Source organism: Hyla sarda, chromosome 8, assembly GCF_029499605.1.
Source record: "Hyla sarda isolate aHylSar1 chromosome 8, aHylSar1.hap1, whole genome shotgun sequence".
In the NCBI taxonomy this organism is placed as follows: Eukaryota; Metazoa; Chordata; class Amphibia; order Anura; family Hylidae; genus Hyla; species Hyla sarda.
In genome coordinates this window covers 120840254-120857618 of record NC_079196.1, presented here as the reverse complement: position 1 = coordinate 120857618, position 17365 = coordinate 120840254, and the positions used below count along the sequence as shown (strand labels likewise).

The 17365-nt window shown below is 39.6% G+C and overlaps 1 protein-coding gene across 8 annotated transcripts in view; it reads right to left on the bottom strand.

The window, feature by feature from the left end:
- The window catches only part of PIKFYVE (phosphoinositide kinase, FYVE-type zinc finger containing), a 301144-nt gene that overhangs the window by 210065 nt on the left and 73714 nt on the right, over positions 1-17365 (bottom strand). For 6 of the 8 annotated variants that reach the window (XR_008847336.1, XM_056536875.1, XM_056536876.1 and 3 more), the window contains exons 10-12: positions 16619-16730; positions 10845-10992; positions 10011-10178 (exon numbers count right to left, since the gene is read on the bottom strand). Coding sequence is in view for 7 of the 8 variants with exons in the window: in XM_056536875.1 (XP_056392850.1) it covers positions 10011-10178; positions 10845-10992; positions 16619-16730 (428 nt within the window). In the remaining variant the exon portion in view is untranslated. The remainder of the gene's footprint in view (positions 1-10010; positions 10179-10844; positions 10993-16618; positions 16731-17365) is intronic. The other 2 variants (XM_056536878.1, XM_056536877.1) reach the window with 1 other exon arrangement.

The window sequence follows — 17365 nt, the reverse complement described above, 5'->3', positions numbered from 1 at the left end:
CCCCTATCCTTTGGATAGGGGATAAGATGTCTAAGCACCGGAGAACCCCTTTAAGAGTCTCCTCTGTCTTCCACTCGTTACCTGTATTAATGGCGCCTGTTTGAACTTGTTATCAGTAAAAGACACCTGTCCACAACCTCAGTCACACTCCAAACTCCACTATGGCCAAGATCAAAAAGCTGTCTAAGGACACCAGAAATAAAATTGTAGACCTGAACCAGGCTGGGAAGGCTGAATCTGCAATAGGCAAGTAGCTTGGTGTGAAGAACTTGGTGTGAATCAACTTTGGGAGCAATTATTAGAAAATGGAAGACATACAAGACCACTGATAATCTCCCTCGATCGGGGGCTCTATGCAAGATCTCACCCCATGGTGTCAGAATGATCACAAGAATGGTGAGCAAAAATCCCTGAATCACACGGGGGAACCTAGTGAATGACTTGAAGAGAGCTGGGACCAAAGTAACAAAGGCTACAATCAGTAACACACTACGCCACCAGGGACCAAAATCATGCAGTGCCAGACGTGTCCCCTTGCTTAAAGGGGTACTCCGGTGAAAAACTTTTTTTTAAATCAACTGGTGCCAGAAAGTTACAGATTTGTAAATTACTTCTAGTAAAAAATCTTAATCCTTCCTGTACTTATTAGCTGCTAAATACTACAGCGGAAATTCTTTTCTTTTTGAAACACAGAGCTGTCTGCTGACATCATGAGCACAGTGCTCTCTGCTGACATCTCTGTCCATTTTAGGAACAGTCCAGAACAGCATATGTTTGCTATGGGGATTTCCTTTTACTCTGGACAGTACCTAAAATGGACAGAGATGTCAGCAGAGAGCACTGTGCTCATGATGTCAGCAGACAGCTCTGTGTTTCAAACGGAAAATAATTTCCACTGTAATATTCAGCAGCTAATAAGTAAAGGAAGAATTAAGATTTTTTAATAGAATTAATTTACAAATCTGTTTAACTTTCTGGCACCAGTTGATTTAAAAAAAAAAAAAAAGTTTTTCACCAGAGTACCCCTTTAACCCCTTAAGGACGCAGGACGTAAATGTACGTCCTGGTGAGGTGGTACTTAACGCACCAGGACGTACATTTACGTCCTAAGCATAACCGCGGGCATCGGAGCGATGCCCGTGTCATGCGCGGCTGATCCCGGCTGCTGATCGCAGCCAGGGACCCGCCGGCAATGGCCGACGCCCGCGATCTCGCGGGCGTCCGCCATTAACCCCTCAGGTGCCGGGATCAATACAGATCCCGGCATCTGCGGCGGTTCGCGATTTAAATGAACGATCGGATCGCCCGCAGCGCTGCTGCGGGGATCCGATCATTCATAACGCCGCACGGAGGTCCCCTCTCCTTCCTCCGTGCGGCTCCCGGCATCTCCTGCTCTGGTCTATGATCGAGCAGACCAGAGCAGGAGATAACCGATAATACTGATCTGTTCTATGTCCTATACATAGAACAGATCAGTATTAGCAATCATGGTATCGCTATGAATAGTCCCCTATGGGGACTATTCAAGTGTAAAAAAAAATGTAAAAAAATGTAAAAGTAAAAGTTAAAAAAAAGTTAAAAATCCCCTCCCCCAATAAAAAAGTAAAACGTCCGTTTTTTCCTATTTTACCCCCAAAAAGAGTAAAAAACATTTTTATAGACATATTTGGTATCGCCGCGTGCGTAAATGTCCGAACTATTAAAATAAAATGTTAATGATCCCGTACGGTGAACGGCGTGAACGAAAAAAAATAAAAAAAAGTCCAAAATTCCTACTTTTTTAATACATTTTATTAAAAAAAAAATTATTAAAAATGTATTAAAAGTTTTTTATATGCAAATGTGGTATCAAAAAAAAGTACAGATCATGGCGCAAAAAATGAGCCCCCATACCGCCACTTATACGGAAAAATAAAAAAGTTAGAGGTCATCAAAATAAAGGGATTATAAACGTACTAATTTGGTTAAAAAGTTTGTGATTTTTTTTAAGCACAACAATAATATAAAAGTATATAATAATGGGTATCATTTTAATCGTATTGACCCTCAGAATAAAGAACACGCGTCACTTTTACCATAAATTGTACGGCGTGAAAACAAAACCTTCCAAAATTAGCAAAATTGCGTTTTTCGTTTTAATTTCCCCACAAAAATAGTGGTTTTTGGTTGCGCCATACATTTTATGATATAATGAGTGATGTCATTACAAAGGACAACTGGTCGCGCAAAAAATAAAGCCCTCATAGTAGTCTGTGGATGAAAATATAAAAGAGTTATGATTTTTAGAAGGCGAGGAGGAAAAAATGAAAACGTAAAAATTAAATTGTCTGAGTCCTTAAGGCCAAAATGGGCGGAGTCCTTAAGGGGTTAAGTCAGTACATGTCCGGGCCCATCTGAAGTTTGCCAGAGAGCATTTGGATGATCCAGAAGAGTATTGGGAGAATGTCATATGGTCAGATGAAACCAAAGTAGAACTTTTTGGTAAAAACTCAACTTGTGTTTGGAGGAGAAAGAATGCTGAGTTGCATTCAAAGAACACAATACCTACTGTGAAGCATGGAGGTGGAAACATCATGCTTTGTGGCTAATTTTCTGCTAAGGGACCAGAACGACTGATCCGCGTGTAGGGGCCATGTATCGTGAGATTTTGTGTGAAAACCTCCTTCCATCAGCAAGGGCATTGAAGATGAAAGTGGCTGGGTCTTTCAGCATGACAATGATCCCAAACACACCGCCAGGGCAACGAAGGAGTTGCTTCGTAAGAAGCATTTCAAGGTCCTTGAGTGGCCTAACCAGTCTCCAGATCTCTACCCCATAGAAAACCTTTGGAGGGAGTTGAAAGTCCATGTTGCCCAGCGACAGTCCCAAAACATCACTGCTCTAGAGGAGATCTGCATGGAAGAAGGGGCAAAAATACCAGCAACAGTGTGTGAAAACCTTGTGAAGACTTGCAGAAAACATTTGATCTCTGTCATTGCACACAAAGGGTATATAACAAAGTATTGAGATGAACTTTTGTTATTGACCAAATACTTATTTTCCACCATAATTTGCAAATAAATTCTCTAAGAATCAGACAAATGTGATTTTATGTTTTTTTTTTTCTCATTAGGTCTCTCAAAGTGGAGGTATACCTAGGACAAAAATGACAGGCCTCATCTTTTTAAGTGGGAGAACTTGCACAATTGGTGGCCGACTAAATACTTTTTTGCCTATGTGAGTGTGTTTGTGTGTGTGTGTGTGTGTGTGTGTGTGTGTTAAAAAAAAAATACACAAAAAAAAACATTTGCATGGAACTTGAGCAACCGATCCTAATAGATCATAAATAATGTCAAGTTTAAATTATTCTCCCAGCCAAAAAGCATCAGAAACTTAACACTGTTGTACACAAAGCTTATTTGCCTAAAAGAAATGTAAATATATTTGAAAGAAGAGGACAAATGAATCAAAAGGCAGTTTCTCTGCAACAAAACTTTATATACTATGACTATAACGCCATCTTGTGGTGAAATAACAGTTCCCCAATTCGCGATTATTTGTATTGCAATGAAGCTAAGCTAGATAGTAACACCCACATGATTGCAAGGGCCCAAGGTGTGAATATACACAGGGTCACACAATATATTGAGGTGTGTCACTATTTATACAATTTTTTTTTTTTTTTTTTTAGCACTTTGCACTCTGATTTTTGGTTAACATATTTATACACAATTGTTTTTGTATTAAGCACTTTATGTATATTGACACATATATATCTGTAAATATTACTTCCATACAAGTACACAATTTTGCCTGATTCTCAGCACTTTACAGTCTTCATTTTGGTAATCAGTGTACAATGTAAAAGGTTGCAGCTTGTTCGTTGTACAGAGCGTAACAATAATGCATGCACTTCATAGGTGTTGGTGTCCAGGTAATTAGGCTTTTATTTAGGTTTAAATGATAGGTGATATCAGACTGTAACGTTGTCTTGAGGTAAAACAACATTTTCCAAATTCTTGATTTAATTTGTATTGTCGTTCAGTCGGCAACAAAGTTTAGTTATGTGGTAACACCTATATGATTGCAAGGACCCATGTTTCCTAAAAGAGAACTGTTCAGGCAGATTGACAACTAGACAATTTTTTTCTGAAGGCAAAAGAGTCTAGTTTTGCCCATAATCAATCACAGCTCAGCTTTTATATCTTAACAAGTTATGGTTAAAAAATAAATAAATAAAATAAAATAATAGTAGTAACTGGTTGCTATGGGCAAAACCAGACAGTTTTGTCTCCGATAGATTTAATAAATCTAAGCGACTGCCTTCACCGGCTTACTATCTTCCCATAGTGTTTATATGGTGCCTTCTGTTCCCCAGGTAAATGGTGCGCACACACCAGACAACCCACATGAAGTAACAGAAATCATCATTCATCAGACCAGTCCACGTTCTTCCATTGCTCCATGTCTTATGGTGGTGAAGAGACGTCAGCATGAGGGTCCCACTTTGCTGTGATGTAATGTAATGATCACTTAGATGTGTATATCTAAAGATAGACAACTAGACACATCAAGATAGATACAGCAAGCAAGGGAAGCAGACACCTTTAGCATACAGCACCCCAACCATATCCTCAATGAAGAAGACGAAAGATTAGGCAGAGCTTATTTTATTCCACTTTATTTTCCCTTGGTGTGTACTGATGGGCAAAGCTGCTGATACAGATGCTCAGGGCAAAACCAGCAATTGAGGAGTAACTTAGATTTGTGTGACATAGGACAAATGATCTCAACTTCAGGACTGCAGAACAATATCAATGTGCCAGGGATAAAGATGTGGCTGTCTAAGTATATGCAGCAGTGGTGTTGTCAGGCCTGGTCTGGGATTGCCATTGGTCTATCTAATAAGGTCTACCTAATCATTTTAGTTTTGGGCATAGTAATGCAGGAGGAAAAACCTACAATGGCACACATCTGTTTTGGCCTAATCCACCATTTAAAGTGGTACTCCGGCACTAAGACATCTTATCCCCTAACCAAAGGATAAGGGATAAGATGCCTGATCGCGGGGGAGGCTTGCATTGAGGGGGCGGAGCATGACATCACACGGGGGCAGGGCCGTGACGTCACAATGCTCCAGCCCCGTGATAGCCAATAATCAGACCCGGAGCAAACATGCTCCGGGTCTGATTGTAACGGGGTGCTGCGTGCAAGGTCACGGGGTCCCCAGCTGCAGGACCCCCGCGATCAGGCAACCTATCCCCTATCCTTTGGATAGGGGATAAAATGTCTTAGCGTCGGAGTACCGCTTTAGAGTTCCACATCTACCTATGCGTTAATGTTTCCCCTTTTGCCTCACTTTATGCATTATCCCCCACGACTAGTATTCCAAATAAGATGTATTCTCTTGAAACCTCAAATTAATTCCACCACTAGAATGTCACACTTAGGTGTGATGCCTTAGGGCTCATTCACATAGCCGTCTGCCCCCCGTAAATTCATGCCCGTTGTGCAATCCGTTTAATAATTTTTTTTAACTGGTTGCAAACGGCTGTAAAATAATCAAATTGATGTCAATGGGATTTTTTTTTACAATCCTTTACCACCCTTTTGTTTCCTGTTCTGTTTTTTTCGATGGGGGAAAAATAACGGAATAGAAGTGGATATTAAAAATGTAACATTGAAGTCTATGGCAAATGGATGAGCCTTTAATGTCATCCGTTTGCACCGGGTTAATATCCATATTTGAACTGTTATTACTTCTGAGCAAGCTCAAATGAGTGAAATTAGCAAACTCTTGCTGTGCTTCGGGATTACTATTACTCCCATCATGAAACAGACTTGTTTCCATGATGGAGTAGTAGTTTCCAGGCTGCAGGAGTCTGGGTAAGCTAGATTAGTGCTTGTACTACTAACCTACCTAATAGTAGTACTGGGGCTGAGGGATTGATGCATGCTTCGCAACCCTGCAATGTAGATTGTGTGTAAGTTTTACTTTCATTTTCAAATACCCGCCGGGAGCCCTGAATGGCCGGCACCAAGGGCCATTCAGGGCTCCCAGCGGGGTTTTTCAAGTCATTAGCGAAGATTGTAATGTTGCACTACACTGGCTTCTGGGGAAGCATTACACCGCGTTCCCGGCTCCCCTGATGCGCTGCAGTACCATATGCATAGAAGCGCTGCAGTGGGGCAAGATGTGTAGGTTGCGCAGCGAGGGCAATATACATAGCTAGCGCAGTGGCGCTAGCTATGTATATTGCCCCCTGTAGTGCTTACATAAAATCCCCGCCGGGAGCCCTGAATGGACACCCAGTGCCGGCCATTCAGAGCTCCCGGCGGGGTATTTGAGAATGAATGTAAAACACACACACACACGATCTACATTGCAGGGTTGCGGAGCATGCTGCCCGCTCCCCTGGTTAATAACCTCTGATCGCATCGGGTCTCAGAAGTGAGATTCTGTGTGATCAATCCCTCAGCCCCTGTACTACTACCCCCAAACATGTAACAGACTTTGCTCCATGATGAGGGTAGTAACATATGCACTAATCTAGCCTCCCAACCACCTGCATACTCCTGCAGCCGGGGAACTACTACTCCCATCATGAAAAGAAGTCTGTTCCATGATGGGAGTAGTAGTAGTCCCGGCTGCAGGAGTCTGTAGACAGCTGATACTAACGGCCGTGTGAAGGTAGCCTTACCTGTACATTAACGTGTCCCTGTCATTAACAAAAAATAATAATTAAAAAGTAATTTTCACTACATGCCAAAAGTTTTGATTGGTTGGGGTCTCAGCAATGTATCCAACTAGTCATATAAAAATGATTTTAACCTCTTAAGGACCCAGGACGTATGAGTACGTCCTGGGTTCCGGTCCTGCGATATAACGCGGGGTCACACGGTGACCCCGCATCATATCGCGGCGGGCCCGGCGTCATAATGAAGCCGGGACCCGCCTCTAATAGCGCGCGGCACTGATCGCGGTGCCGCGCGCTATTAACCCTTTAGCCGCGCGCTCAAAGCTGAGCTACGAGACTAAAAGTGAAAGTAAAAAGTGCCGGTTAGCTCAGGGAGCTGTTCGGGATCGCTGCGGTATAATCGCAGCATCCCGAACAGCTGTAGCACAGGAGGAGGTCTTCTCACCTTCCTTCCTGCAGTCCGATCGTCGATTGAATGCTTCAAGCCTGAGATCCAGGCTTGAGCATTCAATCGCCGAAAACACTGATTGATTCCATTCCTATGGAGATGAATCAATCAGTGTTAAAGATCAGTTAATGCAATGTTATAGCCCCCTATAGGAGCTATAATATTGCATAAGAAAAGTGTAAAAAAATCATCATTAACCCTTTCAATTATCCCTTCCCCTAATAAAAGTTTGAATCACCCGGCATTTCCAAGAATAAAAAAAACACAGTGTAAATAAAAATAAAAATAAACATGTGGTATCGCCACGTGCGGAAATGTCCGAATTATAAAAATATACCGCTTTTTAAACCGCACGTTCAATGGCGTACGCGCAAAAAAATTCAAGTCCAAAATAGCGCATTTTTGATCACTTTTTATACCACAAAAAAGTTAATAAAAAGTGATCAAAAAGTCTGATCAGAACAAAAATGGTACCGCTAAAAACTTCAGATCACGGTGCAAAAAATGAGCCCTCATAGCGCTCTGAACACAGAAAAATAAAAAGTTATAGGGGTCAGAAGATGACCATTTTAAACGTATAAATTGTCCTGCATGTATTCATGATTTTTTTTCTGAAGCGATACAAAATCAAACCTATACAAGTAGGATATAATTTTAACCGTATGGACCTACAGAATAAAGATATGGTATCATTTTTGCCGAAAAATGTACTGCGTAAAAACGGAAGACCCCAAAACTTACAAAATAGTGTTTTTTCATCAATTTTGTCGCACATTGATTTTTTTTTCCCATTTCACCGTAGATTTTTGGGTAAAATGACTAATGTCATTACAAAGTAGAATTAGTGATGCAAAAAATAAGCCATCATATAGAATTTTAGGTGAAAATTTTAAAGAGTTATGATTTTTTAAAGTTAAGGAGGAAAAATTGAAAATGAAAAAATGGAAAAAGCCCGGGTCCTTAAGGGGTTAAAAAGTGCCATAACATACACTTAATACCTAAATAAAAGGATACTGAAGTACGTATCCAATGGTTACATGCACCACATTTATATAAAATATACGTGGCATACATTATCAAAGTCTACTTTATAAATACTAGCTTACATTTTTTAAATTAGAAAAACATTTTAGAGATCTTATGGCAAGAAGAAAAAATGAAGCTTCAGCACCAGATGGATGCAATCCAGAAGGCCAGAAGAAACGGTTAACCCGCGAAACTAATTGCCTTCATCCCCGCGGCTTCGGCTGCGGCATCCTCTTCCACCCTCCCCACAACCGGCCAGCTGCCTTATATGCTGTTGTTGAATTGAAATAAAAGGATTGCATCCATCTGGGTGAGTGCTGAAGCTTCATTTTTTTCTTCTTACCATGTTTGAATATTGTATTTTCTTGGCTTGTTAGAGGTTTCCATGAATTTTATAGCCTTTGGTGAGAAAAAAATAGCATGCAGAAAAACTAAATGCATTCCTTAAAACATAAGAAAAAAAATAATGCATATATACCCAAAAGAGATCAATTCCAAAGTGCATGCACAGACAAAAAAAATACACACTACATGTAGAAGCAGTAATGAACTTCCCTTCACAAAAGCACTGCAAACAGAATACATGAATACAATACACAAATGTGAGTAAATGGTGAAGAAAAGTTTGATAACAACAACTATAAATAATATATTACACACACTAGATGTTGGTTTAAAGTCATTTTGTCACTTGATTTTACTGCTAAGAGCTACATACAATCATTGAATAGCTGTTGGGGTGTAAAAAGTAAATGGTACCTTTCCTGGAGCTAGTAGCGGTTGCCAAACTTAAAAAAAAAAAGGTTTTTATTTCTCAGCCAAGCTTCAAGGAGGCAGAGCCAAGGTGATGCATGAGCAGCTCAGGTCTGCCTCCTTTACACTCGGCTGAGCTCCAGGAAAGGTACAGTTTGCTTTTATACCCTAAGAGCTATCCAATGGTGTCTGTAGCTATTAGCAGTAAATAGATCTTAGGGTGCATGCACACCACGTTTTATGCAATACAGGTCCCGTATCAGGTTTTTGATGAAAAATGGATTCCTCAAAACCTGACTAAACTGTATCAAAACGTGTGTACAAATTTTAACCCATATACGGTTGAAAACCGTATACAGTTTGAAAAATGATGTCCGGCTGCATCCATTTTTAAAGAAAAAAATCGTATACGTTTTTAACTTTCCACTCCATTTTGAATGAAGTTTCACAATGAAATTCCAAGACAAAAAAATGTGCAAAATCAAAAACCGTATGGTGAAAACCGGATGGAACTGTATGCACATACGGTTCTGTAAAGTTCCCTTTGACTCCCATGTTAAAAAAATATAAAATAAACTACACACATACGGTTTAATACAGTTTCTCACCCGGACCAAAAAATTTGGTAGACTAAAAAAAACGGACAAAACCGTACAGGATGCAAAACGGACTAAACCGGATGATGCGTTTGACATACAGTTTACAACGTTAAGTCAATGCATATAGTTTTCTATACAGTTCCATAAGGTTTTTAACTTGAAACTGTATATGGGAACTGTATAGCAAAAACGTGGTGTGCATGCACCCTTACATATTTCCTTTAAGAGAAAGGAAGATGCCCTCAATGTCTAATATAAATGAGAACAGACAGTATTACATGACCACACACACTGTCCTTTTAAAGTATTACCTGCCTATTGTCTGTAGTCATTTAAGAGTATAACAATTATAAAATGATAATCATAATAATTATGTTTTGGTGAGACAGATTTATTTTTTTTTTTTTTTTAAGGAAACTTACCAGAGAATGAAAAATCAAAGTTTTTATAAAAAAGTTAACACAATTGCATCATCATGGTAAAGGCCTTCATTGATCAACTTAGTACCTTTCTGGTCAGCAGGGTGAGGGGGCACATGGGGATACTTTGAGTGCTTCTTGATGTGGAAGTTGACGTTGTCCATCTCTACATTGAGGCTGATGGAAGCGGCCGAGTCACTATCCATAGCAGATTGGAAGCTGCTGACTGACGTGCGTTTGCTAGGGCTTGTAGAATCTTTGCAAGATACAGCAAGGTGAGAAAAGCAAAAGGAAAAGGAGAAGGGAAACAAAGGGTAACCAGGGTGGAGGGAGAAAAACTACATTTAGTAAATGGAGGTCCCCAAGTTCAGTCCTTAAATGCAACCAACAAGTAGGTTGTATAAAAGGGGACAAGATAAGAATATTTAGTTGAACATCAGGACCGATCCTTGGGGACATTGCACTACAAAATCTATATTTCAGAATATAAATGTACTACTACTAAAGGCTGGTAAGCAAACGGTGGAACTGCTGTTAACCAAAAGTCAGAACTAGCAGAGGAAAAACCACCACAACATACACTATAGGAAGTTTGGAAAACAAGCTGTTAGTGGTTAAAACATCATAAATCTCTTGCTGTATTAGTTTCACTCCACAGCTCCCACATTCAGGTTTCATACTAAATATTTGCATGCTTTCCTGCAGCCCTGATCTAATCATATAATGAAAAGTGATAGACTGCTCAGGTCAATAACGTAATACATCTGTACACAAACAGGGCCTAATGTATGCTTCAGTAACAGCGCCATATACTGAAATACATGTGTACGCACACATCAAAATCACTAACAGATGCTTGGTGCAAAGGTATGGCAATGTTTTTAGACTTGTTCATATTGTTTGATATATTTATTTAGCTTACTGGTTAAGTTGTCTTCTCCTTCATCCACAATCTGTTCTGTATCACTGTCATCAAATTTGATGTCTTTAAACCAAGATGGTTCAGAATGACCTTCTACAGAATTCACTGAGTCACTGTCAGGCGATGGGGTCTCCGAGAACTCTGTGCTCTGCAAACACAAATATATTAATTAATAAATAAGCAAAAACTCTAAATGCCCAGATTTATCAAACTGTGTGAGAGAAAAAGTGGAGGGACTTTTCCACAGCAGCCAATCACAGCTCAGCTTTCACTTTACCAGAGGTCGTTAGATGAGCAGTCATTGGTCGCTGTGGAAAAATCTCTCCATTTTTTTCTCTCACACAGTTTGATAAATCTGGGCCAATATCTTTATTTGGAATTTGTATGTGTAATGTTATCTGTAGTTTTTGGAATAAAACAAAACTTTGAATATTAAAACCAGAGAAACTGATCATTTTGCAGTGATCTCCAATTTTTTTTCCAGAGCTGTATGTATCAGTGGAAAAAGCCTAATGCAGTCTTCAGAATTCTAGATAATTGTATGTGTCAGATTGGATACACTTTAGAGTGGGTTTCTTCTCTGTAAAGCATTTTTGTTTTATGTATGTATGTAATAATATATATATATATATATATATATATATATATATATATTATTTGTTTATAGGTTTATAGAGTATCCAATTGTTTAGTAAGCATTTTCGCTTTCATGGAACTTTTCGATCACTTATTTTCTCGTTTAGGTAAAAAAATATACATTTTTTCCATTTGTTATTTTTTAAGTTTACGTTGTTTACTGTGCAGGATCATATGCATTTTATTTGAATAGTTCAGGCAGTTCCATGCACGGCAATACTAAATATGCTTTTTCTTTTTTGTGATTTTTTTTCTATTACAAGAGAGGCTATAATTTTAGAAACCTTTTTATATTTTACACTTTATAAGTTCCCATAGGGGAATTTTATATGTAATCATTAGACTGTATTTACTGTATAATGCTATGTGGGTACAGTCCGGCTATGCCTGTTCACTGGACCAGCGATCTGGGACCCCCGTGATCACGTTGCAGGGTCCCATAAGCTCCATGAGCTAACCGGCACCTGTAACTTGCTACTTTGGATGTTTTCCTCAGCATTGATCACAGCATCTTAAGTAATAATGACTGGAAGTGGTGGGATGTGGCTCACCTTCATTAGTAGTGAGTGTTAGCGCTCCAGGGCGTACATTTACACCCTGATGCATTAAGTCCTAGACAATGGGAATAAGGTTGTCAGTAGTTTATAGAATAAAACAAAACTGTTCATTTTACTCAACTGTGAATATTAAAACTAGAAAAACTGATCATTTTGAAGTGGCCTCATAATTCTTTTTCCAGAGCTGTATATTGAGTGATAGTTACAGGAATGGCTGTTGGAGGTCCCCAAATTACCCGTCGTACCTGCATTCCAGGTTTCATTAAGTGCATATTATATTCAGAGAAAGCTCAGTGAGATATGGGAAATCCAGAAAGAGTTGTGATGAAATGCAGGTTTGGTAGTGGTCCTTTAATCCACTTAATGGGCCAATACAGGTTCTTAGTCTAGCCAAAATTAGCACCGATGCTAATGACAGTTCTTCATTTGGCTTTAAAACTAGGAGAAACCTGAGGAACCTGCACTACTCAGTATGAATCATGAGGTTTGCAGCCTCAAATGGCAACATTATGGGGAGATTTATCAAAACCATTGGCGAGGATGTGGAAATCCTATCGCTCAACACCCGGAACATGTAGTACCGGGCAGGTGAATTTTTCATACATTTAGCCCTGGATCGGGCTAGCAGGGCCGGTGTGAGGTGCAGAGTGACGGGAGGAGCGGGCGCAGACTTGCATGGGACACAAGTCTGCACCTCACACCGGTGCTCAGGGTGTACGGAGCGGACTCCTGACTCGAGCCCGCTCCAAACCTGATGGCCCCTGGCTGATTTCACATGCCGAGACCGCCGCTAATAGCCCGGCTTGTGGCTTTTAACCTTTCAGATCACTGCTGTCAAAGTTGACAGCGGAGTCTAAAGGTTTCTTATAACCATCCCTGGTGGTCTAGTGGTCACAGGGGATCGCCCCCAACCCCCCCCCCCCTCCATTGCGGGGGGAGGGGTTTGGGGGCGATCCCCTGTGGAGATAGCCGGAGGGCTTACCTCTGCATTCATAGAACTGCACTGATCTGTATGAGGAATCTAATGATTCCTCCTAATAAAGTGTATTTAAAAAAAGAAGAAGTTTTAAAAAACACCCATTAACCCCTTCCATATTAAAAGTTCATATCACCCTCCTCATTTTCCATATAAAAAAAATATGTAAACATAATAAAAATATACAAATTTGGTATTGGCCCGTGCGTAATTGTCCAAATTATATAAAAAAATTACATTTTTATTTCCAGTACGGTCTATGGCCTTAATGTAAAAAAAAAAAAAAAAAAAACACCAAATTTACCTACTATTTTGATTACAATTATTTTGTCTACCAGGACAAGTGGATTTTCATGAGGGACAAGTAGATTGTGCTCCGTTTTAGTCTCTTGGACAAGTATTTTTTTTATTTCCCCACACCCCTGCTGTGGAGAGGAAGAGTTGTGCAGTTGCACATAGCAACTGGATTGCTTCTTTTATTTTTAAAGAGGCCTGTGAAAAATAAAAGCAGCAATATAATTGGTTGCTACAGGCAACTGCACCACTTTTTCCTCTAGACATGTTTTAATAAATCTACCATAGATAATTCACACCCATTTAATGCTAATATTGATAAAGTTTATTAAGGCAACACAATAAAACACATCCTCCCCTGAGGAAGTTGCTCTGCGATGGAATGTGTGGAATTCCAGTGGACTCTGTACCTTCATCATCATTGCTACCCTTTTTCCCTTTGATTGGTACTGCTGTATTGCACCTCACTTTTGTAATTATTTAAGTTACCCAACTTTACATTGCATTGATATTGTTCACCTTTTCTAGCACTTACACTTTACTGTATTCCAAGGAAACATTACATTGTGTTTAAATATTTATGGGAATTGTGTGTTTACAATAGAGGAAGCAGCTACCAGATATTTTGTCATGTTATTTTTTGTACGGGTTGTAAATAGAAAGATCAGTACGGGTCCTCTCATGTTGTGGGTAGATTCTTGATGAGCTTTTTTTTAGTGCTTTTATATGTGATGTCTTTTTTTGTGTTGCCCTAATAAACTTTATTAATATTAGCATCACATGGGTGTACATGGTTTATGGTGCATTCCCTTTTATAATTTATGGTTTGCACTCAATAGCACCATGCTAAGTATTTGAGCTGAGCCCCCCATTTCTTTTTGGTAGGTTTTAATAAATCTCCCACTGTGACCTGTGTGTGTAACACACTTGTTGATGGTTGCGTTAGGTGGCTGCTAGTGTGCAAACTGTATAGACAGGAAAGTTCTCTCTATAGTAAGCACTGGACAAACAGAATGTGTTGCATTTATGCCAAGGCTGTATTTGTTTTGTTTTTTAAATATAAAGACATGAGAATTCCTGAGTCCCCCTATGCATAATCAGAGGTGTGAAAGCGTGGGAAAAAAAAATGTCCAGGGGACTAAAACAGTGCACAAACAACTTGTCCCTCATAACAATCTGCTTGTCCTGGTACACAATTTATTTTCAACCAAAATGGTATGTAAATAAGGACTTTATTAGTTAATTTATTTAGTGTTTGCACTTTCATTTTTACCTCCTTGCCCTATAATAGCCATAACTCATTTTTTCCCCCCATCTACAGAGCCAAATGAAGGTTGGTTTTTTGCGGGACCAATTGTACTTTGTAATGACACCTTTCATTTTTGGATAATATATGCTCCTAAACTAAAAAAAATATTTGTGACTTGAAATTGAAAAAGAAAATGAAATTTAGAAAAAAAAAATGTTGTCAATCACCTTGTGGTCAAACTAACATGTTATTTTAAAACTGATATTTTACCGCCTGATTACAGCAACACCAAATATGTTTAGTTTCCGTCATGTTTTACCAATTTAAAAAAATCTTAAATGGTCACTGTTATCAAGCTTTATTTTTGATATATTATTCCTTACATTATTTGAAACATGTTCCTAATTTATTTCATTAGTCAATTCTCTCTATATTTGTGGGTTTATTTACCTTTGAAAAGCCAGCCACTAGGGGTCCCTCAGTGTGCTGTTCTCCTCGCATTTATCTAATTGTCTATTGCAATTATCCCTTCACTATGTTGTTTCTATGCATTCTTGTTTTGCTGCCATCTGCTGGCCAGAACTTGTGCACTTAATGCCACTGCTCTTGTTCATTGTTGATAAAGTTTTTCTGTTCTGAGTGGTTGCTAGGCAGTCTGGGTTCTTCTCACTTTCTGCAGCCATTTTAGTTTTTAGTCTGCTTGCTGTGTGACTGGACATTCATCTCTGGGCTTGTGAAGGTATCAGTTTTTGACCAGCAGAAGTTTCAGCAAAAGTCTGAGCAGCAGTTTCTACAGTATCAGGAAAGACTCATACAGAATAGCATCAATACCTCTGCTACCATTACAGTATTGTATCACCGCTTGTCATTGCTTTGGGGTCAAATAAACCCACATTCATTTAATCACTGTGTCTATGCCTGAATCCATCTGCCTGAGCTCCTGCTGGTCCAGTCTGCTCCACTGCTAGGATACGAAGGTAGGAAAGTCACACAGCCACTATCAGTTACACCTTTATTCGCCTTCATGTAGGGACAGAACACCTAGTGCTGGCTGCAGTGCGACTGACGTCACCTCTGAATTCAGACTGATCCAGACCGGCCATCAGTCCGAATTCAGTCAGTTGCCTACTGTCCAGCACTCGCTCCCTGCATGTCAATCAGTGGCTGACTTTTCAGAGGGAAAAAAACACAAATATAGAGAGAAATGACTGATAAATATATTAGGAATATGCTTCAAACAATGTAAGGAATATATCAAAAATAATTAATTGGACTTTTTGATCACTTTTCATTAAACTTTTTTCTGGGACATGATGTTCTAAAAAATGCAATCCTGTATGGTATGTTTTCATGTCAACGCCACTGACCGTAAGGGATATTTAATTTTATGTTTTATTAGTTTGGACAATACACACGCACCAATACAGAATGTTTAGATTTATCATTTTTTATATGGAAAATTTGAAAAGTAGGGTGAGGTGAACTTTTAATAAGGAAAGGGGTTAATGTGTGTTTTTTAAACTTTTATTAATCTTTTGGGACTTTTAGGATGAATCATTAGATTCCTCATACAGATCAATGAAGTTCTATAGAACTCCATTGATCTGTGTGATCTGTGCTCATTTGGCTACGCCTGCTCTCAGCAGTCATGGGATGAGAGGTAAGCCCTCTGGCTACTTCCACAGTGGATGGGGGGGCACTCCACTAGACCACCAGGGATGGTTAAAAGTCCCTTTAAATTGTGCTTTCAAAGATCTAAATGGTAAATAGCTGGCCGCGGCTATTAGCGGCAGCCCCCAGCTACAGGAATCAGCTGGGGGTCGCTAGATATGAAGCTGGCTCGAGTCAGGATACTGTTCCATACACCCTGAGCACCGCCATTTTAAAATACAAGGTTTGGCTCCGCTTGCCCAAAGCAGGGCTAAAAAAATTTAGTTGCCCAGTGCCCGGGACTGCATGTCCCAGGTGTCGGGTAATAGGATTTCCACATGCCTGATAACGTATGATGGTCGGGATAAGGACGTGTTTCATTTACTATTGAATAGAGGTGTTAGTTCACTACCTGAAGAGGTCGGTACAAGGCATATTCATCACGGAAAAGCTGATCATGGTGGGTGACACAGTCCAGCCATCTGCCATCAACAAGGGCTTGTCCAATAGCTATAGCTTGAGCTCTGAAAATGAAACCAAACTAATGAACATACAACATACATACATACAAACATGCAAAGTTGTGTATTAAAGGTAAAACAACAGGTTTTATATAGAAATCATTCGCTGGAAGAGGTTTATGCATGCAGGTGTGGGTTTAGATGTCTGATGTGTACAGAAGAGGGGTGTTAGGCTAAGTTTGTACTTGTACTTTTTTTTTTTCCTGCGTTTTTTGGGTTGAAAAAAAACGCATGAAAAAATGCCAGTGCAATTTCCTGCGTCTGGCGTTTTTTCTGATGTTTTTTCATTTGTGTGGAAATTGCACCTTGGCCTTTTTATTTTGGTACCAAAAATTTGTTGGGTACCAAAAAAATAAAAAAAGGATGCAGTAGTGATGGAAAAAGTGTGTGTGTGTTTCACTTTAATTTTTTTTTTAGGAAGTACTAGTACTCCCAGCATGGAACAGACTGTTCCATGATGGGAGTAGTAGTACCTGTACTAATAGACATATTGCCCCGGGTGTCAGTCGTGACACCCGATGCGATCGTCCATAATAAAGCAGAGGCTCTATATAGTGCTCGCATCTCTGCACTGTACTCCGGTTGTAGCCAATCACCGCTCTATTCACATCACTGGCCGGAGTATAGTGCAGAGATGT